Source organism: Coenobita brevimanus, chromosome 43 (assembly GCF_032717465.1).
Source record: "Coenobita brevimanus isolate Jiangsu-jjx chromosome 43, ASM3271746v2, whole genome shotgun sequence".
NCBI classification, from domain to species: domain Eukaryota; kingdom Metazoa; phylum Arthropoda; class Malacostraca; order Decapoda; family Coenobitidae; genus Coenobita; species Coenobita brevimanus.
This window is the reverse complement of record NC_136996.1, coordinates 3,585,326-3,612,036: the sequence shown is the minus strand read 5'-3', so window position 1 is coordinate 3,612,036 and position 26,711 is coordinate 3,585,326. Positions and strand designations below refer to the sequence as shown.

General features: G+C 42.0%; 1 protein-coding gene across 3 annotated transcripts in view; it reads right to left on the bottom strand.

Annotated features, from left to right (window-relative positions):
* Nucleotides 1–355: 355 nt before the first annotated feature.
* LOC145397742 (sodium/potassium/calcium exchanger Nckx30C-like) overlaps nt 356–26,711 on the bottom strand; it is a 256,908-nt gene continuing 230,552 nt past the window's right edge. For all 3 annotated transcript variants that reach the window (XM_080270760.1, XM_080270762.1, XM_080270761.1), the window contains exons 5-9: nt 8,743–8,881; nt 8,161–8,276; nt 4,980–5,116; nt 2,936–3,039; nt 356–1,800 (exon numbers count right to left, since the gene is read on the bottom strand). In XM_080270760.1, the coding sequence (XP_080126886.1) occupies nt 1,622–1,800; nt 2,936–3,039; nt 4,980–5,116; nt 8,161–8,276; nt 8,743–8,881 (675 nt within the window). In that variant the 3' untranslated portion in view covers nt 356–1,621. The remainder of the gene's footprint in view (nt 1,801–2,935; nt 3,040–4,979; nt 5,117–8,160; nt 8,277–8,742; nt 8,882–26,711) is intronic.

The following is a 26,711-nucleotide window of genomic DNA, read 5'->3' as shown; positions in this document are numbered from 1 at the left end:
ATGTGTTTGTTGCTGTAAGAGCCTTGAGATTATATTTCATGTTTCTTGCAAGGCAATAAAAGCCTTCGAAATAGCCATGACAGAATAAAGCACTGCAAGTGAATCGATGCTCTAAATCTGTAACAAAATTACTAACATCTTATAAAGTCGACATGGGTAGCGGGGATGGCAGGTTGATTCTGCTATAAGGCGCGCGGGTCCTGCTTCCAAGTACGTTTTAACAGTCCGTGCGTCTTTATCATGACTTCGCGCCTTATCTAGTATTAAAACTAAAGGCATTCAAATAAATGACACCATGAACTGTAATTACAAAATCGAGAGGATTTATCGAAAATGGAATTAAAATTAACTAGCTAAAATATCCCTAGACTAAGTTTTGAATAAAAAACTTTAGTCTAACCTACAAAACTTAAGAGCTTTTTCTTCTCTGTGGGAGCTGATTCTGGTAGCTTAAAAAAAATATACAGACGTATAGAATGGGTTGTAACGTGAAGCTTTGTGCTTTTTCTCTGGCGACTTATCTAACACAGCTTCCGTTCAACAAATTTCAAGGAATCGCAGACATACGTAAGGACAATACTATACATCTGAATGGATTTATAAGACGTGTATCCTTACATTACTAGTTATCATCCGCATTTATATATACATGAATACACCTTATGCACATGCATATATATATTCCATGTGTACACTTCCATACTCAAACACACAAATCCAGCGGAAGTTTCCCTTGGAGAAAGATAGATGATGGACTGAGCAGATTTTGTATACGCCATCAGCCAGCAACAACTTCACATGTATATAACTGTATGGCAATGGTAGTAATTTGGTCTCAGAAGTGCACGTGTGTCTGAGCTGAAGGACTCCAATCTGTCTAATACTGTTTATGTTCGAAGCGGATATAAAAAGTAGATAGATGGTAGATTTGGGAACTGGGAATCGAAGAGCTTGTAGGACGATGTTCATACCAAAATTAAGAAAAAAACACGTAATCACATAATTATTAACGTCTTCCCTTTAAATTAGAGTCCTTTCCCATTTGTGCGGGGTACTTATAAGACTACCGCTGCAGCCACGTAATCCAAATTATCAGTTTGATATAAATATTTACAAGTATAAATCCAACAGTCTCTATCACAACTGAGGCTACAAAAGGCTTTAAATTCATTGTGCACCACCAAGTTAGCATAGAATTACTTATTGAAAAGGGACATGCAGTTGCCTCGTTGATACCATGCTGTGTAGCGGCTCGGGTGGCGCAGTACTCGGCAGCGTCAAGGGCAGAGGTAAATACTACACCTACAGAGGTACAGAAGTTAGCTTGGGGTGAAGGACCTCGCGTTCAGCTTAGCTTGAGTTGTCGGGTTTGCCGGCTGGGGGGAAAATATACAGGAATTTTCACTGAACAGCCTCAAAGCCCGATTTTAAATGTTTTTTTTTTTCTTATATATTTTTAGTAGGTAGTTCTAACAGACCCACAGACGTTGAAGAAAAGGTACGTGGCGCTTGTGCCTTTTTTTGTAGCTAATGACTTCACAAAATACCAGAGGAAATCTTGTAGTATATGACGCGTTTTGCTCCACAAATGCAAAGGTGGGAAAGGTGGCACCCCAGCTTCTTAGATGGGACATGAGATGAAATTGTACTCAAGTAAGAGCGAAACCAGGACGAATACGAAGTAGAGGAAGAACATGGTTATTCCAAGACTCTTGTTCATCTTCCACTTGGAGCAAGCGATGGCTACGATGACGAACATGAGCATACAAAACAGCATCATGATGGAGCAAGCCATTCCCTCTGTTATAAGAGAGAATAGAATTAGAGTCCGAATTGCAATATAAAGAATACACACATATAATACATTGGATAAACATGGATACGAGACAGGATAACACGAGCTTACTTCAAATCCTGTGTATTACAGCTAGATAAATACACACAAACACACACACAATAATCATATCATCATTATCATCCGGACCTCCTTTCCCACCCTAGGGCTGGGTGAGGAGTAGCAACGTCCAGACAGCCAAAGTTTGCCCAGTTCAATGGGCCACGTACCCATTCACTCATCATTAAAGCCCTCGAAGTCCTGGCTCCATCTAATAGGCCAAAAAAATTTCACGACGTTCTGTTGCTTCACACCTATTGAAATTATCCTTATGACCCCCTGCGAGGCCAAATTATAAGTATGCCAAACCAAAAGGGACCTCCTGAGGCTGGATGGATATTAGTAACATAAGCCAGACTCCTACCTTGCCCTACGGGAAGCCACACATCCAACCACCCAGACTGGAAGGTCGAATTGGCCAGGAAAGAAGGAGACTCATTTCTACTTTATAGGGTTCATTGAATTTCATGCAAACACGACATGGTATTGAAACTGTGAGAGTAGCTCAAATTTTCTTGATGAAAACAGGCGACCCACAATAAGTCTCCTACGGTTACGAAAATACTGACCACCTTACGATACGGCCCCTGCAGTTAAATTCATACTGCCTGCGCTGACTTCGATGGGCTGATGCTACGTTCTTTCCCTAACACTTTTTCGTGACTAGAGTCATATTTGTTAATCTACTATCACATCTCAACGCTGAAGATGGATAGATGGAAATTTTAGGTCAATTTAAAGCGAAAAAGAGTATAACAGTCTCTTAGAGCTGACGAGAACTTGGTTCTGAGAGAATGACTCCTAAAATCAGACTAGCAATACTGAAGTTGGCCGATGGAGATGAAGCTCTCGTCCTACATCATTTCTACAGCACTTCTTCGTAACTGGTATGATATTTTACTGTTAATAAAGTCACACCCCGGCATTCAAGATGGTGATAGGGCAGTCTGAGGCCAAATCAAATGGAAAAGAGATTAGTAGCCCCTCTTAAGCTTATGAAAATCCGGTGGCCAGAATATGACCTCCTTAGACTAGCTTTACCTGAATTAACCTCGATGGGGTTGATGTGGCCTGGGTTCGCCTTGCCGCTGATGAGGTTCTCGATCACTTGCACCAGGGCGTACAGGAGCCAGGGGATGGGCAGCCTGGGGACGAGGAGGAGGAGCAGGAGGAAGTAGTGCAATGTCAGCAGAACTGGTGCATGGTGTCGAATGCAAAGTTTTTTATCATCGTGCACAAAAGTTCTAATAATCAGCCATAGTGAGAATCTAAATCCCCCACGCTCTTTTCACCAATTAGTCACAGTAAGAATATAATCCCCCAAATTCCTTTCGCCAAACTGCCGTAGTGAGAAATAAATCTCCAAGTTCTTTTCGCCAATTAGCCACAGTGAGAATCTATATCTCCAAAGTTCTTTTCACCAGTCAGCCATAAGAGTGAGCATCTAAATCCCCAAAGTTCTTTTCACCAGCCAACCATAGTGAGAATATAATCTCCAAATGCCTTTCACCAATCACCCATAATAGTGAGAATCTAAATCCACTAAGTTCCTTTTATCAGCCACAGTGAGAATCTAAATCCATCAAGTCCTTTTTATCATCCATTGTGAGAATCCAAATCCCTCAGCTTTCAATCCACTAAGCAGTCACGTTATTTCCTGTGGATGCTTTCTCGATTAAAATTCATATGAGTATTCTGAATTCCCTGAGATGCAGATTGTAAGATAGATATACAGTATTGGCATTTGGTTCCTTGGTTGGAGGATGAGAGTCTTGTGCAGGACAGTACATATGGAGTTGGAAAAGCAATGGACACTAAGAAGTAAAATGAAAACGAAAACGAAAAAGAAAACGTGCTAACCTCTTTTGATTTTAGAGATTGGAAAGAAGGAACACATCAGATAAACAAGCAATGACGTAACTTACCCACGAGGGAGACAAGTAAACAATGATACCAAAGGAATGAGTTAAGCAATAAAACAACGGTGTGAAAATGAGACAGACAAACAAACAACGAGATAAACAATGAGGCGAGCATGTAAACAATGAGGTAAACAGTAAACGATACGCTAAACAGTAACGCAAACAGGTATACAATGACGTCAGCAACGGAGTGGAAATGAGACAGACAAACAAACGCGATAAACAGAGGCAAGCAAGTAAACAATGAGGTAAACAGTAAATGATGCAGTAAACAGTGATGTAAACAAGTAAACAATGACGTCAACAATGATGTAAATGACTAAACAACGAGGCAAACGAAGTAAACGGATAAACAATTAGATAAACACGGTATGCAAATAATCAGGTGAAGCAGACAACAATGTGGTGAAGAGGTAAACAACTAAACATAAACAGGTAGACTAGGAAGTAAACAACTAAACAATGAAGTAAACAAAAAAGGAGTTAAGCTGGTAGACCCAGAGTTAACGAAGTATAAATGAAGCAAACAATTAAACAATGAGGTTAACGGGTAAACAATGAGGCAAACACAAAATAAGTAAACAATTAAGCAATGAAGCAAGTAGGTAAGCAGAAGGGCAACCAAGTAGACACTGGGATAAATTATTAGGTAAACAGGTAATCATCATCATCATCATTATCCTCCTCCTTATCATCATCATCATCATCTTCATCCTCTTCTGCCATATCATCATCATCATCAATATCCTCCTCCTCCTCCTCCTCCTTATCATCATCATCATCATCATCATTATCCTCCTCCTCGGCCTCATCATCATCATCATTATTATCCTCCTCCTCCTCATCGTCATCATCATTATTCTCCTCCTCCTCCTCATCGTCATCATCATCATCATTCTGACCTTTTTCCCACTTTATGATGGGGGTGATGTACGATTCTGAAACAAGGAGAGAGAGTACAAGAGTGGGAGAACTACCACCTGCATCCCAGTGAAACGGACACATTCATTCACACACCATTCAAGTCTCCGGAATCCTGGTTCCATCATACAGGATGGAAGACTAAGGTGTACAGGTATTTCAGAGAGAGAGAGAGAGAGAGAGAGAGAGAGAGAGAGAGAGAGAGAGAGAGAGTCAATTAAGGAGAAAAAAAATCGCCGTACCCGCAGGTGACGTCGAAGAGGTTGCTGCCGACGGAGGATGAGACAGCCATGTCCCCGAAGCCCTTCCTGGCCACGATGACGGAGGTGATGAGGTCAGGGACGGAGGTGCCCGCCGCAAGGATCGTTAGTCCCATCACCTGAAACACAACACACACTCAGACAAACCCATTAACAGAATAACAACACAGATACAACTTCATCAGCTGAAACACAACACACTCATACAACTGCATTAGCTGAAAAACACACTTTCAGACAATTCTGTTAGTTGAAACATAACACGCACACTCAGATAACCATATCACCTGAAACACAAAGCACATTCAGAAAAACTTAATGGCTGAAACATAATACACACTCAGACAACTCCATCAACTGAAACACAAAAAACATTTAGGCATTTACATGAGCAATGCAACCCCATTTCCTAAAACACAGATAATAATCAAGTATCTTCATAACCAATACTACCTTATTACCTGAAAGTGACAATACCTGATACACAACCAACACTACGATAACTCCATAAAGCAACACTGCCTCAGAGAACACACACTCAGGCATCTTCATAAGCATCACCATCCCATCACCTGAAACACAACTAACACAGACAATTCCAGTATTTGAAACAGATGTAACACTGAGATAACACTGGCAGGAGAGGGCCACTCCTGTCTTGGAGAAACACGAGGACTCTTTTGAGATAACCCAACCACTCAAAAAACTAACAAAGTTTTAAACATCAAAAACCAGGGTACACACAAACATTCAGATGACACACAGAATCTGAAACAACCCACACAAAATCAAGTAACACACAAACAATCAGGTAATACACAAACATTCAAATATCACACACACAAAAAAGACACAAACACTATGACGATATGCAAACACTCATTCAGCACACACCCTATAATGCACCACAGTCCACACAAACACAAAGATAACTAACAACTAATAAGAGATAAGAATTTCGCTGGCGGAGACCCAGCACACACACAAATACATTTTTGTCACGTGCTGGGAATGGTTATACGTTACGATGAGTTACGTTACTCTAGTAAAACAAACGCTTCGGTAGCAACAAACACTCGCAGTATTATTCTCCGACAACAAAATGATGGTATATGCACACACATTGTAACAGACAAGAATTGTTACTTTTTTTCCCCACAGGCAACATATGGCACTTAAACAACACCCTCATATACTGACTGCTGTCTTATATTCTCTGGTAACACAGAAAGAAACAAAAGTTACAGTATTCATTTTCTGTGAGACATAGGGAGCATTGACAGTTGACAACAATAAGTCGGAGGCAACACAAACGCACAGTTGTGGTACACAATCTTTGTTTAGTAAATATGCTGTGGTGTTCGTCTTGGACGCACAATTATTAAGGCATCACTGACTTAATATCTTTGCTATTGAACTGTTGGCAACTAAATAATCACCATCAACCTTAGATTTCATAAAAACTTCACCACAGTAACATCTGTCATTATCACTATACAGTTAGAACACACCAATTCTGCTCACTCTGAACTTACACTCATCAGCATAAACACGTCAGTATCATTCACAAAATTCACCTACTCTACACTGATGCAAGAGTATCAATAGCCCAATTATCCACACTGCCCCACAACGATGACTTCTGCCACTGCTATAACATTCACCAGTAGCTCCCATGATACTGCAATATTTTCTGGCATCACCCACACTAGTTTCTTTCAATTCCTATCTTGCTAAAAATAATCTATTTACTGTAATACACTAAATAGGGTGGGAAAGGAGGTCCTGATGATGATGATGATACAAGCTAATGTATCTGAAGATCGTTTGTCTCTGCCGCATCACGCCTACAGAAAGAACATCAGCCTATACCTACATCACTTCTGTATCCCCCTGCACATCGCTACTACACCCACTACAAATCCTTTAACTTGGCCTAAAATTGCCATCTCCCCATCCATTCATGCACATCACTCTCTTTCTATGTCAATGAACAGCACGAAATAAGCAACAGTAGGATGAAAATTTGGTTCAAGTTATGGTGAAAGGACTATAACATCACCCACCTATGTAAGGAAGCTGTCGCAATATCTAGACCTCCAAGTGACACCTCTTGAAATGCAAGACAACACTTTCGCTGGGTATAAAAAAATTTGCAACATGACTCGTCTCAAATGTCAGTGCTTTAATGAGCTGTACATGAACAGTTATTATGCATGTGATGAACATGATCTGTGGCTTAAACTGTAAGTATACATGTTTATTTAATGAGAAATACTCTCACGGAGGATGCTGGATTACCTCGCAGTAAGATGAGTCATGAGGAGAGAATACCTGAGAAAAAGAATGACTGCAAGTGGATATGTGAGGGAGTTACTACGGCTTTGTGTGGAATTATGAGAAAGAAAGAGGAAGACAGCTGCGAGACTGGAGGAGAGTGAAGTAGGGCAAAGAGCGGGGAAAGAGAGCTGTGGGTGAGGAAGAGATGTGCGCATGGAAGATGAAAAAGCAAGGAAGGGAGCTGTGACCATAGAAGAAGAAAATGCGAGGAAGGGAGCTGTGAGTAAGATCGGGAGTTAGGAATATTAATGAGCAAGGAGGAGAGTGTGATGGATGAGAAACTGTGAGTTAGGGAAGAGGGCGAAGATAAGCCGAGAGCGAGGGGAAGAGCTGTGAGTAAGGGTGAGAGTGAGAAAGGATGAAGATCGAGGAAGAGAGCTTAGACTAGAAGAAGTAAAGTTGTGAGAAAGGAAAAGTGGGGAAGAGCTGTAAATATGAAAGTGAATAAAAGTATAAAGCAGACAAGAGAGCCGTGAGTAAGGAGGAGAAGTAAGGAAGAGAAAAGAGAGAGAAAGAGTGAGAAAGAGACGTATATGTAATGAAGGGAGTTAGAAAGAGAGCTATGTGTTGGGACGAGAGTGAGGATGCGCCGAGAGGAAGGACAAGGAGAGAGCAAGAAAGAGATAAAAACAAGGAAGAGAGCACTGAATAAGGAAGAGAGGGAAGAAGCAAGCTGCAAGTATGACAGTAAGGAAGAGCTAAGAGGAGGAAGAGAATAAGGAAGACAGCTGCAAGTAAGGAAAAGAGTATGGCAGAGCTAAGAGGGAGGAAGAGAAGGTGGGAAATGCGTGTATGGCGGCTTAAGTGGCGCGGGATTTCCTACCTCCGGCGGGATGTTGATGACCTCGCCCACCAAGGATGCCCACCACACCATCAGGTAGGAGAAGGCGGCGATCCATAAAATGCTGCCAATGAAAGTCACAAAGAAGAACCGCTTCCCTGCAAACACATCCTCAGTTAAGATCTCGTAGGCGCGAAACGTTAAGATGTTGCTGATGATGATGTTTTACGGTACAGATTTGTGTGGAGATACATCTGGTAGTTGCTCCTACTGATCGGGAGGTCTTGATTTTATAGTTTATGAAATCTAATTGGTTATTGATCTCTATGGCTTTATCTGGGTCAGTGTTCGATCTATGAGTACTGTAAAGATGATGGGACTGGAAAATGTTTGGTCTATCAACAAATATGGAATATCTAAGCAGGTGGACCACACGGACTTTGTGTGGAAACGGCAATGTTGGCTAAATATGTTACCTATAAAGTAAACATGTTAGCTATAATAAAAAAAACCCGGATAAGATAAACCTCAAGGTATCCTGTTGCGTACCTAAAAGATGGGTTGTAACAGGCACAAATCTGAACAGGAAGGTATATATTAAAAACTGCTAAATCCGTGCCATACCTCTTGGTGTCCTGGTATCGGGAAGGGTGATCCAGAGCGGGATGATGATGGGCGCCACCAGGATGTACGTGATGCGCTTCCTGCAGGTGTTGGGCCAGCGCAGGTCCACGGGTTTCAGCTCCTCGTCGTCTCCGTCACCCTGGGGAGATGGCACAACTGGCCGCGTTAGTCTCTGCTCACTCCCCGCTCTTCCTCCTACTAGAGCCGAGATTCAGCCCTCTTCTCTAGCCTGCTAAACTCTGTGATTAGGCACTTTCAGGTGATTCACGTATAGGCGGTGCTCAAAACTCTACACATTGACAGGACTGGACACTCTATAGGCAGTGGACTACGGGGATCTATGTTACTCTAATCTCTGCTTTCGTTATGAGTTCATCTGTGAGCTGTGTGCCTTGAAATCTCAGTGAAGACAATCGTGATGTTGACTACTAAACTAAGCTCATCCTTAAACTTAGAATTACAAGCTAAACGAGGAAAAAAAAATCAATGCATGTGCAGACGCGATCAGTGGTGAGTGCAGGTCGGTGTGACATGCTGGCGCTGCTCAGGTCTCGGTGCTCAGGAGGAGACTTTGAGGAGAAGCAGGAGGAGGAGGAGGAGGAGGGAAGCTGGAGCGGAAGGATAGAAGGCAAGGAGGAACTAAGAGGCGGAGAAGACGATCACAGAGAGAGGGGAGGAAGGGAGATGTGGAGGAAGGCAAGATGAGTAGTAATATGGAGGGCATGAGAAAAATATAAGCTTAAACTAAAGCAACTGAAAGTAAATGGATGAGATTAAAGAACGAAAATAACTGTAATGGACGGAAACGAAATATATAAAAAGAGTAGAGAAAAGGGTGGGAAATTAATTAAGAGAAATAAATACATATGCAGCGAGGTGGAAGCAAAAACACAATCATAACAATATTGTACTGAAAATTTAGAATCGGGTTTCATTTATAGAATGAAACTAATGGCAAAATAACACATTAAACTAAAATAAAACTTCACATAAATGAATCATATGAGCTTACTGAAAACCTAAAGCGTACAAAATGTGAAAGAAAGAGTCAAAGAAAAAGAATGCAAATGATATACTAAAGAAGAGATAAAAAAGAGAGCGAGAAAACAGACAACAGCATGAACCGCTGATAAATTGAGAAAATGAGGGTGAAAGAAAGAGGTAGGACAACAGCTGTTAAACAAATGAAATAATTTTGCCCATGGAAATTAAAGAGGGCACTTAATTGTTTAAAATGGTAAATAGTAACTTAAAGGGCGAGTGATCAGTAAAGAAAGAGAGAAAGGAGAGAGTAGAAGTAAATGAATACAGAATAATTTATTCTGAAAAGGGGTTCCTATCAAAAGGATTAATAATAATAATAATAATAATAATAATAATAATAATGATAATAATAACAATAATAATAATATAATGAAGTTGCACGACAGAAATTAACCAAAATACTGATATCACATGAAACAATAAAGCATTAATATACATTATGAAAGTTTATAGAATATTTACAATGAGTAAAATTATCCAAATTATTAAAACAGATTTCCAACTAAAGTAATATGTTTATAGAGAAACAAACCTGTTTTTGCCTCAAAAAGCCAGTGAGTCGAGACCATCCCTAGTGGCTGAACCTGCGAGCAGGTGACGGGCTGTCTTCCCTCAGCTCTCAGAATAACAATCCAACAAAATCCACGCCAAAATGCTGTAAAATTCCTCCTCCTAATCCGCCGAGGGTCTCTGATGACCATCCAAAGAGAAGCACCGTGGAGAAAACATCGTGAGGGGAACGAGCCAGGTATATACGTGCTCGGGTGGGACTTTAACGTCGTATCAGTTGTCACATGTATTGTAAACCTTGGTAAACAAAGATGGCGGCTATGTCTGCACTCTGAACCTGGATAAATTGTATGGATGGCACTGTGACGCCTCCGACAAGTTTAGGGCAAACACTGGCCACTTGCATACAAAATCTAAGACTTAAAAAAAAAAAAAAAAAAAAAAAAAAAAAAAAAGCAACAAGGAACTATATTTTTTCTTATTTTTAATCAGTGAACTAGCCTAATAATACCTCTCCTGACTCTAGAATATGATGCTAGTAACGAACTGCTACGGAAAGGGTGCAGAGACGTACCCTTTTCATTTTCAGCCACTGAACTACGTGAAAGTAGCTGCAGAAGTCGCGTTCTGTGCCAAGTTAAGGTGAAAGAACTGTAGATGGCTTAATTTCAGTCTCCAGCAATATACCGAAGGCACAATATCGACTGTTAACGTAGGCATCATTGTATCCACACCGCCATATAAAGGAAACTACCATTTTTGGGCGGTGGGTCTTTTCTATTGCTACAAGGAAATCTACAACTATATCAAGGAAATGGGTGTGACGCATCGTGGTACTTTTAACGACTCTATCCACCCTTTTCTTTGCCTTGCTTAACCCTTTCAATTCGATGACGTATTACTAATTTATTCTTGGTATTTCCAGGCGCTCATTTAGCTAATAAGAGTTTATTATGCAGAAGTTTTTTTCTGATCCCATTTAGTACAAGCGATTTTTCATAAGTTGAATGATGTCGTCTGGAAGTAGCAACGCTAATGAAAAACTATGGGAGTGAAATTATTAATTTCTTCAATCCAGCGACATTTTTTATGGTTTATTCTCGTTACCTCTGGACGACTTCATTCAGGTTAAGCCGATGATGAAAGGATTAATAAACTTATATCAAATCTCTCCTGTCCCAAAATTCTCTCAATGATAAAGCTGCCTAGGAATAGCAAGGATAAAATGGAAAATACTGTACATCACCACAGTGAAGGGATGTACAGTATGTGGTACACTGTGAAGCTTGTAAAACTCTACGTTCGCAACTTGCCAAATTTAACCTCTCGCATGGGTAATGGTGAGGGAGGAAGGGGTTAAACTGCGAGGTGGGCGATACGGGAGTAAAGGTGGGCACGCGTCCTTTACTGAAGGTAAAACCTACCGCCAAACACTTCATTTGCTGTGCTCGCGTATTGACTATGATATACCTGTCAATACAATTGATTTTTTTATCCGTCGAAACTAACCACAGGTCAGGTGTCATCAGTTGGAGTATCCACGCGTGCAATGTGCTGGTCCCACCTCACTGAGCTGATCAGCTTAACCAAAGACCTATTAAGATATCTGCATTCCTGGGTGAGGCCACTGGACAGGCCAGTCAGTTTTCGGGGGTGACCGTGGCTACCCTTGGGAATCCTCTGGACATGCCACTGATCTGGGGCAGCCAGAGGAATGCAAACCCAGGAGCCACGGAAATATATAGCAAAAATGAGCCAGCGACAACAAAGCCACTAAGGAGGACGATCCTTTACATGATGACTGACATGGTCCATATCTATCTCCCTGTGGATTATCAGGATTCCCTAATAGCTAGAAGGGAGGGTTTGACTGCGTCTTTGCTCTGCTGTGTTGGATTTGGTATTCTGAGAATTAAGCAAAGACCGCCCATCAGCTGTTCCTTGGAGCCCAGTCACTTGGGATGGTTACAAATCGTTCCCGTAACCTGGACAGAGCAACAAGTGAGATCTATGGTTTCCGCCTTATCTTGGTGTCATAGTGACAATCAACCAAAACAGTACACATAGCATCAAACTGAAGTCGTTTTATAATTTAATAATGGAAAGTAAACTGAATTACCATGTTTACATTACACCTGAGTCTCAAGTTAATGCTTGGATAATTAAGAAGTTGCCAGAAATTAAACCGACTCAAAGATTACTTTCAAAGATAATAATTAGTTCCAAATTTACTTAACTAAAAATTAGACACAGATATTAAACTAAAATATCTAATAAACAAATGCAATAAAAAATGGTGGATAGAAAAGTAGTCTTGTATTTCAATATATAGGAATTAAGAGTAAATATTAGAAGAGAGGAAGGAGACAGCAAGTGAGAGCCGTGTTCTAAGTGGTACAAGAGGCTTTGGAGCACCTCTTCCTTAGCGATTTAGTTTGCATATTACGCCTTAATACTCTCTCGCATGTTATTTCAAAAGCCTTAATATATACATAATTTGAATCAGTAACACACAAGAGGATACTGAGGGGTAATAAGCGGAATTTATCTGCAAGGAAGATTTGTTGCCGAAATCTCCAAAACCACCCAGAATACGATCCCGAGAAGCCAGCAAGGCGAAGGCGGCCAACTCTACTCATCCCAGGCGGTGAGGCGGACACCACTCGGCCAAGATCAGTCCAGATATTACAGAGAAAAACAAACTCGTGGGTTTCTATAATGTCTCAGTAAGAAAAACAAAGAGTCACAGTTCACTTTTGGTTCGTTTAAAATAAGGAATAAATACGAGAAACAATGTTTAGTTGGTTATCATATACAGCACGCAACAATCCCTGGTACTTTTTAGCAAACTTGCACAGAGAAGAGGAAGTGCCAAGTGAGAACAACACTGGAGCTTGTCAAACGTCTGGTGTTGACGTGGAAGCAGATTCCTGCCCATATTCTCAATAACCAAAGAGGCTTAGTAACTCCTCTTTCTTAACGATTTATTTTGCAAACTACACGTTAGTATTCTATTTGTACTGTATATGTCACTGTAATACTGACAAGACTGAGGAAAACAAAAACAGCACACAAGACATTACTAACGTGCCTATGCAGAAAAAATGGTAAAAAGTAAGTGTTAAAGATTCTCCCTAGCTAATGAGAACAGAGGGCGTTATCTTTTTCTGATGCTCGACCTGCACTGTCAGGGTCCTACTGACTGGTGTGTGCAAATCTCCGTGATAAGAATCATTTATCTTTTTGAGAAAACACTTACCAGGGACCTTACCTCGCCACACACACACAGACCTCTACCATTATACAAGTTTGACCAGGGTACAGTAAGCTAAAAACAAATTAGGAGTACAGAATCTTAATCTATAATTATTTGTCTCACCACGGGAGTAACTAAGCTGGTGTGAAACATGCTTCTTGCTCCAAGGGTTATGCGAATCTTACCGTTTTAAGTAACTGTACACAACTGAAAGATTATATATCCTTCATTCTTGCTCAGTATACCAAACATCTTTATATTTGTGAGGATATCTGAATCACACAGTGGTTATCAAATGTTAATGTACACCATGCATTTAAACTGTACATATTTACATGTACGTCGGCCTACAATATCAGAAAACAACTTACATATGTCGATAATATGTCATCTGCGCTTTTTCAGATGTATTCACACCTAAACTGTTTTAACGCTGTCGATATGTGCTGTCATGTTACAGCATGCATCCTCGCACCTGGATGAACAATTGCCACTGTGAGCTATGACTGGTATATACCGGAATAAGCTGTACTGAACTGATGGCTGGATGTCAATCACCTGAATACAGAGCAGCTTCACTGCCGTACCCGGTAATCTTCTTAAACTTTATTTAGCTCAGACCTCATCGTCCTTAATAATATCAGGATATATTCCACAAATACAACTACCATTAAGGACAGTGACATTTAGACAGTAAGATATCCTTCCTTACTAAACATTTACATCCACTGAAACAGACGCTTATCAAGCAACGGAAAGCATATATTAAAAAAAAAAAAAAATAATAACATTATTTTCCTGCTCTCAGTGTCTGAACATTTACTCTCACATATTTATTTTTTCTTGACGTCTGCTATAATGTGCTAAGGCTATTTACATAATTACCACGCTGAAATTTGAGTATATATTCAGTGACATTACATTATTTCCATTCTAATCAAATGCACATTTTAAAAGGTAACGAGCAACGGCTAATTTTTTACGTAAATTTTGTAGCAGTGTATTCAAGAGCGTTTATCTACCGAATACGAATAAAGGTGTATGTGTCATCAAAACGCGAATACAGGTAAATTTCACAGGTACGAACGACGTGGATGTAGATTAAAAGTATAGCATAAAAATTACTAGAGGCAGGACGAGAAATACGATAAGGGTTGTTGTAGCCATCGTGACAACAGGTAATGAAGGAGTGAAGGGTGACTGTGAGTGGAGTAGGTGCTGTGAATGGAGGTTGACTGTGAATGGAGGGTGACAGTAAGTGGAGGGTGATTGTGGTGGAGGATAACTGTGAATGGAGGGTGACAGTGAGTAGAATAGGGTGACTGAATGGAGGGTGACTGTGAATGAAGGGTGACTGTGAATGGAGAGTGACTGTAAACGGAGGGTGACAGTGAGTGGAGGGTGACTGTGAATGGAGAGTGACTGTGAATGGAGGGTGACTGTGGTGGAGGGTGACTGTGAATGGAGAGTGACTGTAAAGGGAGGGTGACAGTGAGTGGAGGGTGACTGTGAATGGAGGGTGACTGTGAATGGAGGGTGACTGTGAATGGAGGGTGACTGTGAATGATGGGTGACTGTGAATGGAGGATGACTGTGAATGGAGGGTGACTGTGAATGGAGAGTGGCTGTGAATGATGGGTGACTGTAAATGGAAGGTGACTGTGAGTGGAGTAGAGTGACTGTGAATGGAGGGTGACCGTGGTGGAGGGTGACTGTGAATGGAGGGTGACTGTTAATGGTACGGTGACAGTAAACATGTTGCTTACAGTAACATCTGGTATAAGGCAGCGGAGTTAACCTGAGATGCAGTTCCTAAAAAGCGCTACCTTACTGATCTTCATTATAGGGCTGTAGAGGTGGCTCGCATCACAACGAAGGGGACACAGTTAAGCAATAAACAGAGCTTCAAACTTTATTCAGAAAGTGAATCCTATATTAAAAGCATCAAGGAAGGCTCAGTGCTAGCAGGCAAGTACTAATGAATATATTGTTTTTGTTTTCTTCTAACCTGACTTCAAGTTGTTATCTATCTACCTTGAATATTAAGTTGTACAAAGCTGTTATAATAAATTAACACTGAAATATGATTTTAGTCACCAAAAAGTGCGATGGAAATGATGCAGAGCCATAGTAATGTCTTTCATTAAACTACATGAAAGAGGCAGCAAAAAGACGAAACTCTGAGCCAAGTTAAGGTGAAAGGACAATACTTGTAGCCACAGTTTTTGTAATAAGAGTGCCAAGGGGACGGAGAAAGAAAGGAACAGACCACAGAAAGTCTGGCTTGGCATTACGTAACAAAATCACCCACGGTAAGCACAGACATTTTGATAATATGAAACAAAATGAATGGTCTCAATTAGTAGCCTGGATGAAATACTAAATCTATCCATATTTAATAAAGGCATACACGCTGGGTACTGGTGTTCACGCCAGGGGAGGGCAGGAACAAAGGAAAATATTATCATTCGTTGCTTACGGGGCATACAGGCTGGCTGGGGTACAAGACTGCCTGGGGGGTTTCGATACAAAGCTCCTGTTAGAGTTCTGTTTTCACGTAGTCTTTGTCATACGGTTTTAAGGTTTGTTTTTACTGTGCGAAGAGGTGTTTGTAACGATGTGTTGAGAGGCTGGTGGGTGGTGTTGGTGTTAGTGTTGTGTTGGTGAGAGGCGCGATGGGACCGTGATTCTCTTAAAGGAGATGAGACAGGGGCTTCTCGGCCGCCACACCCTCGCTCTCTCTCCACCCACACTCTTACTCTCGCCACCCACACCCTCGCTCTCTCTCCACCCACAACCCTACTCTCTCCACCCAAACCCTCACTTTCTCTACACCCACAACCCTACTCTTTCTACCCACAACCCCAATTTCTCTCCACCCACACCTTCACTCTCTGTCTCTGTCTGTCTGTCCATCTTTCTCTCACCATCTCTCAGCCTAAGCCATCGCTGTCTCTCCATCTATCCCCGCCTCTCTCCCTCTCCACTCACCCTCATCCTCTCTCTCCTCCACACCCTCCCTGTCTCCACCCTCACCCCTTCTCCCCTCGTTTCCTCCACCCATCTACACTTTCACCTACCCAGCTCATGCTCTTTCTCACTCATTTCACTCATATCCTAAATCTGATCAGATGCTCATCCCCAAAGCTCTTCTCTCTCTTTCGTCGCTCACCTAGACTTTCCCCTTATCCAAGCTTTTACTCCCCCCCCCCTACTCTCTCTCTTTCGTACCGTCCACTCACATGATAAGTCACACCACTCATTTGTTGACTCATCCGCGTCCTCATTCACCTATCATTCATCCCCTCCGGCCTTTTTCACCCTTGGCTATACACACACACACACACACATACTCTCACTCTTACACACACACACACACACCAGGGCTGCCTCTCTCCCCGCCATTTCCTGCCAGTGAGCCCGCCCCAGGAGTCACTTGCCACACCAGGCCTCACACCACCGTCAGGCCACACCACCTCCACCGTCACAAATACCACCAACAATACTGGGTATCCTTCCACATATGTCCCGAACACTCTGTATATATACGCACACATGCATATACATACATAAATACATTCTCAAACACACCAACACGCAAACACACACACACACACACTCAAATACTAATACAAACATATAAGCACACACACACACACACACACACACACTAATACAAACACATAAGCATACACACCCATACACCAGTGCACACACACACACACACACACACACACACACACCAGGATAACCAAGCTTACGTGCACAAGGGACACGCAAGCATGCAGTCATAATGTACATACACTCACGCACAGATGCACACACAAAACCATATGTATTATACCTGAAAGATAGTCACATGATCTTCAGAGGCAGTATAGACTAAAAATTAAAGTACTTATATGAACAAAGATTTAAATATCAAATAATAAAATGCCTATTAGAATGACAGTTTGTATTCATCATTAACAAAAGTAACTGGAAAATATGTAATTTAAAATGACCTGAATGAAACGCTTAAACTGATGAACTAAGCCTGACAATAAAGCTGAGACAGATTAAATGACAAGAAAAAACTGAAAGGCTTTAATTTTTACAGAATCTCCACACTTCAATATATGGTTGAATACATTTTGATATACTGAACATAAGTTTACGTTTAACTTTCACAGAAACATATATGTAGAATAATATGGCACTAGGTACATAAATACGCTTGGGAAACAGGTTACCAGTATCATATCAATACCTCTGATCACAAGAGTTACCACCTTTGAACACACGCAAAGACGTCCTTACCTGACCCATGGCGCCGAGTGTGGCAGGCGGGAAACAACACTCGGAACAGCGGACCTCTTGCGTCACATTCAGAAGTGTTGGTTCAGTGACGTCAAAAAACAAACAAACTACGTCACAACATAAACAAACATGAGGAGAGGCCAAGAGAGGCAGCTTGTCTCGCTACCGGGCTTGTAGCGTGGCGGAAACGTACAGGGTTACACTTCTTTTAGGAAGATTTGCCCTCAAGGTAGTCTACAGCAACATTATTTACAGATCAAGCGCCATGGATGGAGGAGACGCAGAGGAAAGTTGGAGATATTTCTGGGGTAGTTACATCTGAACACCATACAGGGCAATGAGCATTCCAGAGATTTCGCAGAGTATGAAGACACGTCAAGGAAAGAAATCTCCGAAACTGTAAAGAGACGAGTCAAAAGGAGACACAGCGGGGACAACAACACAGACTAAAACACAGAGAGACACACAGCAGGCAGACACAGCTAAAGAACAGCCTGGGGGAATCAGAATATATCAAAGACCAGAAGAGAAAATGCAATATTCCCCTTGGACGAACTCATACAGATTTTAGCGGAATAACAGACTGCCGCCATTTCTAGTGTTGACATGTTCAGGTTTAAGTCGCATTTTGTCCTGTAGGCTACCACTAGGCGATGAAGTGGACACCATCACACACACACACACACACACACACACACACACACACACACACACACACACACACACACACACACCTGCCAATTCACTGAAATACAACTCACAAGATACTGGAAGAGAGGCTAAGTCCATATTCCCATGAGATTGCCACTGAACCCCTAAAAATTTCACCCTGAATACTTGTGTGTGGGGATATCATCATTATTCAAGAAACGTAATATTTCATCAACACTCTTAATAAGAATGTATATAATAAGTTACAAGGGGCTCTATAATGAACCTATCGATGCCTCTGAAGTAATTATGCAGTGTTGTACAACGGACGGACTTCGTTTTGTTGGTATTTTTCTAAACCACTGAAGCTTTTTTGCGGCACTCTGCAACACCTTATAAGTTGTGATGAGTAAAGTGTTCCTGTGTAATGAATCTTTAGTATTTGAGTGCCTTCAGTGTTCGGATAGACTGACTTCCTACCAGCAATCGACTGAGAGATGCATCTTAGAATGTGGAAAACGCATCACCATACAACTTACTGATCCCTGATGTCGTGGTCTCGCTGTTCTGGACCAGGCTTTAATAATACACTGTCCAGCATTTTTTTAAATCCCGTCTCTCATCTTGAATAATCCGTCTTCGTAATCACGTTTAAAATAAATGATTTATATACCTAACAAGTAAGCTAACAGTATAAACAAAACGCTTAAAGTAGCAAGATTAACCTTTCTCTATTCTAAACCGTAAGATCAAGTTTCCTAATGTCTAGTAACTGCTCTATATGGGTATGGTGATTGTATTTGCTGTATTAGCTGGCATTGCTGCCTTAATAAGAAGGTTAATCTGCTGGAGACCAAGAGTATCATTAGGATAGCAACAAATCGTGAATATAGAAATAATGACATGATGGCACAAGTAAAGAATGTGTTGGTGAGTTGAGCTTCACTTTCCAGCATTACTACTCATTCAGCTACCACTGCCATTAAAACAACTGCTTATTCTACTACTACTACTACTGCATCTACTACTACTTCTACTACTACTATTGTTTCTAAGACTACAAAGAAAGCTGCTGCTACAGGTACTACAAACAGCCATTGATAATAATGCTACCAGTGAACAAGTTTGAATACAAATGTCTGTTGTTTAATAATGTGAAATCTTGCTTATATTACAAAGTTATTTATTTGTGCAATAGAGATATGTTTGTAACATCATCAATAGGCCAGAAGAGTGACTCTTCAAGAAGTACAGTGATATCTCTTCAATGAAGTTTTCAAGGATGTCGAGATATCCGTGAAAGTGAATGAAAGTGTCTTAGACTGTCGAACAGACAGACTTGGTGCGCAAGATGCTTTAACTGCCAAGTAGGTTTCAGAACTAGAAATGAAGAAGAGTTCCATACAAAGTAAGGTATTACTGTTCCGGTATTATACAAGTGATCAGTGAGAGTAGGAGTGAGAGAATTCATAGAGGCAATAAAACCAATAACATGCCGGTGCTGGGGTGAGGCAACGATCCTCCTGGCGGTCACAGAACTGTGTGAGGGTGACGGCCGCTGTGAGTGCTCTTGCCCCCCCTGCTGGCTGGCACACGGCTCAATCAGGCTATGTACACATGCTGCTACTGTCAGGCATCCAGGCATTCTGAGCCACCGCCTGGGGTGGCTGAGGACGACTCGCGCCGCCACCTCCGTGCACCCCTGCATCACACCTGCCCTAACACACCGCCATGCTGCTAAAACCTCAGTCTAGCTCTCTGGCATTCTAAGGCAAGAACTAGAAATTAAGGCAGTGTGTTGCGGGTCGATGGAGGGGTGACGAGACAGAGGTGGCTCCTGGTGCGGTGATGAGGAACACGTACGTCAGAATTTTTGTTGGCGCCCCATGACTGTTGTGGGAAGCCATTTGGTTTTTCAGCTGGAACTTCCACTGGAGTCACGCTGCTTCCATCCTCTATATCGTCCCAGATGGTACCATCCTTCATGGTCGTCATGCTGATGAGCGGGTGGGCGTGCGCGAGGGGGTACTCGTCAAGTATTGACACAGGCTGAAACGTGTCCGGTCTAGCCATCAATAGCTGCTTCAAACTAAGAACCAGGTCAGGTATAGCACCCTTATATTCCATTTATTGTTTGCCTCCATGATAATATGTATGTAGCTCAGGTTCGTGCTAAAAGACTGAGAACACGTGGGTGTGGACTCCGAGGCGTGGACACTCACCTGGTGGACCTCAGACGCCACTCACACACACATGCTGAACTCGTGTCACTCCACAATGGCATGCGGCCAGTACACGCACTCAGGTGCCACACTTGTCACGCACACACACGTTCAGTCCAGTGACACAAGTGCTTACAACTGAAGCCTTCAGGTCGCATGGGATATTAAAGAATGACTAGTTAATCCAATACTGTGTCACTTATTTAAATATGCCTGTGTTTTATGGCACGCAACTCCATCCACATTTTTATCTTGGCGCTTGAAGAATATTCTCCTTAATGAAGCTCTGTACTCTGGGGAAAGGAAGTTCAGTTTCTTGTGTTCTCACTTCACAGATTATGGTTCGCTTAGTGCTCTGGCAGCAGCAACAGTCAACCATTCATCAGCGGCTGCGTTGTGGTGGCGAGCGATGTACCTCTGCTTGCAAGTATTACGACAGATCGCGGGGAAATGAATACATTATAAGAAATGAGAGAACAGAATGAATCATAAAGCCTTATTATGTCCAGCAGGAAATGAAAGAGGAAGATAATACGAAGATTATTAATCGAACACAAACAGGCAACGACCAGAGAGCAGGTGTGTGAAAGAGAAGAGAACTGCCAATGACATGGTGTGTGAGCATTGCTGAGGTGTTTCACGAAAAGGAACATCAAAATATGCAATATAACATACAGAAAGATAATCAAAATGGCTAACTTTAGACGAATATATTGCATTCTCACACAAATAAGTCGAAACATTAACACAAAGATGCTGCTAATGAAGAAACGATCGGTGATGACATAATGAGCGAAGTAAAGTGATGTCTGACTGGTGGGAAAGTTATCGCATCTTATCAAATGATTCTCACGACAGAGCGAAACAAAATGGACATATTCCAATTAACCATCAAAGACACATTTCCAAAACTTGGAGATTGTCTGATATAAGTTAATGAGCAGTCTCTTAGAGGAATTGAATGGGCAAAGCACAAAAATGGTGTAACTATTTAAGGAGGATAAGAACTGGACCTGATATATATACAAGGTGGTCCGTGAATAGCACCTCATTAGAGACTCACCTGGTGGTACCTTACGTGTGGTGGGGACGGCTCATTCTGCTGGTGTGGGCGTGGGTGTAGCAGTCGGGTTAATACGTGAATAAAAGATCCAGGAAGAGACACTGATAACGCTGACGGCCGTTCCCACAACACACAAGAAATCGCCCGGCAGAGTGCAAGAGGTACTTTTCACATGGACCCTCCGGTATATGTGACTGAGTATTACACTCATATGTATAAATGCATGTTGGAGGTTTGTAACTTTGTCCAGCCACCCGAGTTGATGTTAGGGAGTGACGTGTCCTATTACTTATTTATTTATCCGATTAATTATTTGCTTATTAAACATATATATCTACCTCTTAATTGAGGGAGTGAGGCTTCATTCTCACACGCGAGCTGCTTAGAGGAACTGTGACCTCTTTATTTATTCATTCATTTATTTAACTTTTTTTTTCTTTTTTATAACTCCCAAAGTGCCATGATGAAGTGAGATCTGTACCCTTCACTACAGCTTCTGTGAGGGAGTGTTAGGGAGTGTGTTCCTCCTCCCACTCTGGCTGCTGTGAGGGATGCGAGGGGAGGAAGGGACGCCGAGACAGAAGGGTAAAACTTTTGAGTGATGGATGTGTACCGAGGGTGAGGGTGGCGCGCCAGGGACGGGGGAAATACACGAAAGAAATACAGGAAGAACGAATGACGTGGTGGTCAGGCAAACATGAACGAAGATGAGAAACTGGAACGTAGAGAGAGAAATGACGTATAAATAACAGGTAAGCCAAACAGCTCATCCTTCATCATCAAGCAGATAAAGTAGATCGACACACGCATATATGTGGGACACAAACAAAAGTAAGGTGAAGAAGACGGACATGCGACACAGCCTGTTGTGGTACGAGAAAGAAGCCAGAGTGCAGCACAAGAGAACGACGTCATGTGATAGACGGTGAGGCAGAGAAAGGAGGTAAACGGCACACTGAACAATCCATATACGATAACACACAAAAGAATCCCAGGAGAATGAAGGTGACACACAATGACTGTCTGTGGGTATGACGTGTGTGTATAATTAAAACTGTAGTGAAGGGAAAATTCAGGGACTCTGAGACGACTCTAATTTCATAAATACAATGAGGACCACACAAATATACTGACATTTGATGGTGTATATGGTTGAGGAAAAAGTATGTTTATCTTGAAAATTATGAAAATATCGGGAATGATGGGTATATCCTAGTATATATATATATATATATATATATATATGAAGTGCAATAAAATTAAGATTAATTTTGAAAATCTGAGCTCTAGTGATCAAGTTATGAAAGAAAGAAATAAAGGAGAGTCAGCGAGGAGTTTGCTATGATATTACTAAGAAGACCAGTGTTGTTTTAGGTTAGTCTGTTGCATGGGAGGTTGACAGATGCACGCACACAGAAGCAGGGGAAATTTATATTATCTCCAAATATCAATGTAGAATAAGACAGTGATACTTTCATGAGTTCTTGAAATGTGAAAACACAGTAAACATTGCGCGAATAAGCTGCCCTTTTTGTTAACAATGTGGGGAAAAAGGGTAATTTGGAGCTATATACTCCTCAGCATGAAGGCAGTGCAAGTCAGAAGGGAAGAAATCTTTGAGTTAAGTCAAGATTTAATTGCTTCTGGCGTCTTGCTGTCCAGACCTTTTGCCCTGAGGCAGGCTGCAGGGTTTCCAATATTGGTGGCAATTTACCGGTTCGCTAAAGATACCATGAAGCTGGTAAAACTTCACTGTGTGGTAGGGGAGAAACCCTCCGGCATACAGGGCAGTGGTTCAGTAGAAGTCTGAGAGTTGCACCGAAAGATATAGGAGTTATAGGAAATCACTGTTGCTGTTAAAGTGAAGGTAAGAGAACTGTATACAGAACGACAGACTGAAAAGGAATATTTAATGGTTTTAACACAAATTAAGCCACTCACAAATAATTAAGAAGATAAGTCAGAGGGACATCAATGGCTTTGAGGGTGATGGTGAGGCTGGGGGATACAGTAATGAGGTAGTAATTATGAGGGTGTGTACATGATAACAGTGACATCACAATACAGATTATGTACACCGGAACACCAAACAGGCACATCCCTAGTCTACACGATGACAGGCCAAACAGGAAGACAGCAACAACAGACCGCGAGCTGGAAGGACAAAGCAACTGCATCCTACCACAGTTAAAGCAAAGGGTGAGGGAAGCTGGATGCGCAAGAGCAGGTGGGTCATGACATCTACAGGAACTAAAATAAAACATACACGGAACGACCAAGCACTGCTACTACATCACTAAGACAGAGGACAGCTACACAAAAAAGATAACAGTGATAGATTTAAAAGAGGTTCCGCATCCGACGTCTCCCGGAAGGGCAGACTACGCTAGCTGGGCAGGGACAAAGTAGTCGGTCTTTGGCAGGGGAGGAGGGGGGCACGGTGCGGGAGAGTAGGGAAGGTGGGGAGGGCAGGGAAGGAGCAGGAGAAAACGTGGGGAGGGGAGGGGACAGCGTGAGGTTAAGTGGGGAGGGGAGGGAAGGGGCAGGAGGAAAAATGCGGAGGAGCAATGGGGTTGGATTACTAGGAGAAGAAATGGGGCAAGGAAATAAATTTGAGGGTTGGGGCGAGCAAAGGTGTGGATCTGGTCATGGCTAATTTAGGAGGGAAAGTACAGGAAATGGACAGAATAAGGGCTAGGGAATGGACAGGAACTGGACAGAATAAGGACTAGAGAAGGGACAGGAATTGGACAGAATAAGGACTAGGGAAAGGGCAGGAAGTGGACAGAGTAAAGACAATACTAGGTGTTCAGGGGTCTAAGTAAAGCTACCGGAAAGAAAAGAGAAGGAATAGGCACAGGAAGGGGACACAGAAAAGGCGAGTGAAGAGCAATGCCAAGTAGGGAAGGAAGAGAGAGAAAAAAAAATAATGCCAAGTAGAGAAGGAAGAGAAAAGGCAAGAAAAGAGCACTGCCAAGATGGAAAGGAAGAGAAAAAAGGCAAGTTAAGAGAAATGCCAGGTAGGGAAGGATCAAGGAAATGACAAGCATGGAATTGGTTATAGTGGTCAAGATACTGAAATGAAAGAGTGGGCGAATTTAAGTGGATAGAAGGGGGGTGCAGAGAATAATAGGAGAAGAGGGATGATGGACAGCAAGGGGGCTAGGAGATTAGTGGGGGAAGGAGGGATATAGTGGAATGGCAGGGAAGGGGAAGGGGAGACACTGAAGGGGCAGGGACGGGCAGAGGGTACATTGGAAGGGCAGGGAGGGGGAAGGGGTCTGTATGGATTGGTGGGTGTCGAGGAACGGCAGGGTAAGCGTGCTAACACAGTCCTCCCCTGCCAGCCCGACCCTCACCCCTGTCGTCTCACCCTCACACCTCACACTGGCGCTCTTGTAGCACTGCCTTCATTTGCACAGCACTGACTACACCTACTTTACACAACACACCTACACTACACTGAACACACCTTCGCCACAGTAAATTAACCTACATTGCACTGAACTTCCCTGCAGGCCATTGACCTTTACCAACACAATACACCTACACTACACTTACCATTGCAGTTTATTACTACACTTAATTAAGTGTACTTTAGCTTCTCTACACCTGCACAATGCTGACTATAGCTGCATAACACTAACATCACAGACACAGGCACTGATCTCTCTGACAAAACGCTAACTCTACCAATAACAACACTAACTTTACCTATTATAGCACTAACTTTACTTATAAACTGACCTAGCACTAACTTTACCTCTAATAGCACCAACTCTACCTAAAATAACACAAACTTTACCTACACACTGTAACAACACTAACTTTACCAATAATAAAACGACATCAAAACAGTAACACAACACTAACTTTACCTAGAATAGCACTAACTTTACCAATACACTGACACGACACTAACACTACATGAAATAACACGAAGTTTACACTGGCACGGTACTAACTTTACCCATAACAGCACTATCTTTACTTACACACACACACACACACACACACACACCACGCACTTTCTCAATAAATAGACAGACACTACAGCATTAACCTTACCTAGCCTATGCACTGACACAACACTAACTTTAAATATAACGCTAATAACCACCTATACTCAAACTGCGCAAATCTGATCTGTTCCTACAAAAAGGTGAGTCCACTTTCGTCAATACAGGAGGCTTGCTAGCGCTTTTTCCTTACTAATTTTTTTTTCCTATGTCTGCTAGATGATTTGTTTTAGTGTGGTATGCATGCAAATTTCGTTGGTATTAAAAATTATGAATACCATACAAGGAAATATAAAACTGATACGGAAAAAAAATTGCCCAGAAGAAAATGCTAGAGACACTCCAAGGCTGACGAGAATACGACTCATGACCACTGACTTAACGTATCAGATTACACCTACACCACACCATCCTCACAGCTAGTACTGACTTCACCTACACAACACTGACCTCACCTACACAACAATGACCTTGCCTATCCAACACTGACCTCATCTACATAGCACTGACCTTGCCTACACAGTATTGACCTTGCCTACACAGCACTGACCTTACCTACATAGCAGTGACCTTGCCTACATAGCAGTGACCTCACCTACACAGCACTGACCTCATCTACACAGCTCTGACATCACCTACACAACACTGACATCACCTATACATTACTGACGTCACCTTCACTACACAACACTAACGTTACCTACAGTACATGGCAATGACACTTTCTACAGTAAGTGACAATGTCATTACCTACATAGCACTGACATCACCTACAATATACAGCAGTGACATCATTTACACAGCGCTGACCACCTACACAAGACTGATATTACCTACAAAACACTGACATCTCCACAACACTAAGTACCTTCGCAGCTCTGACATCCAACACACAACATTAACTT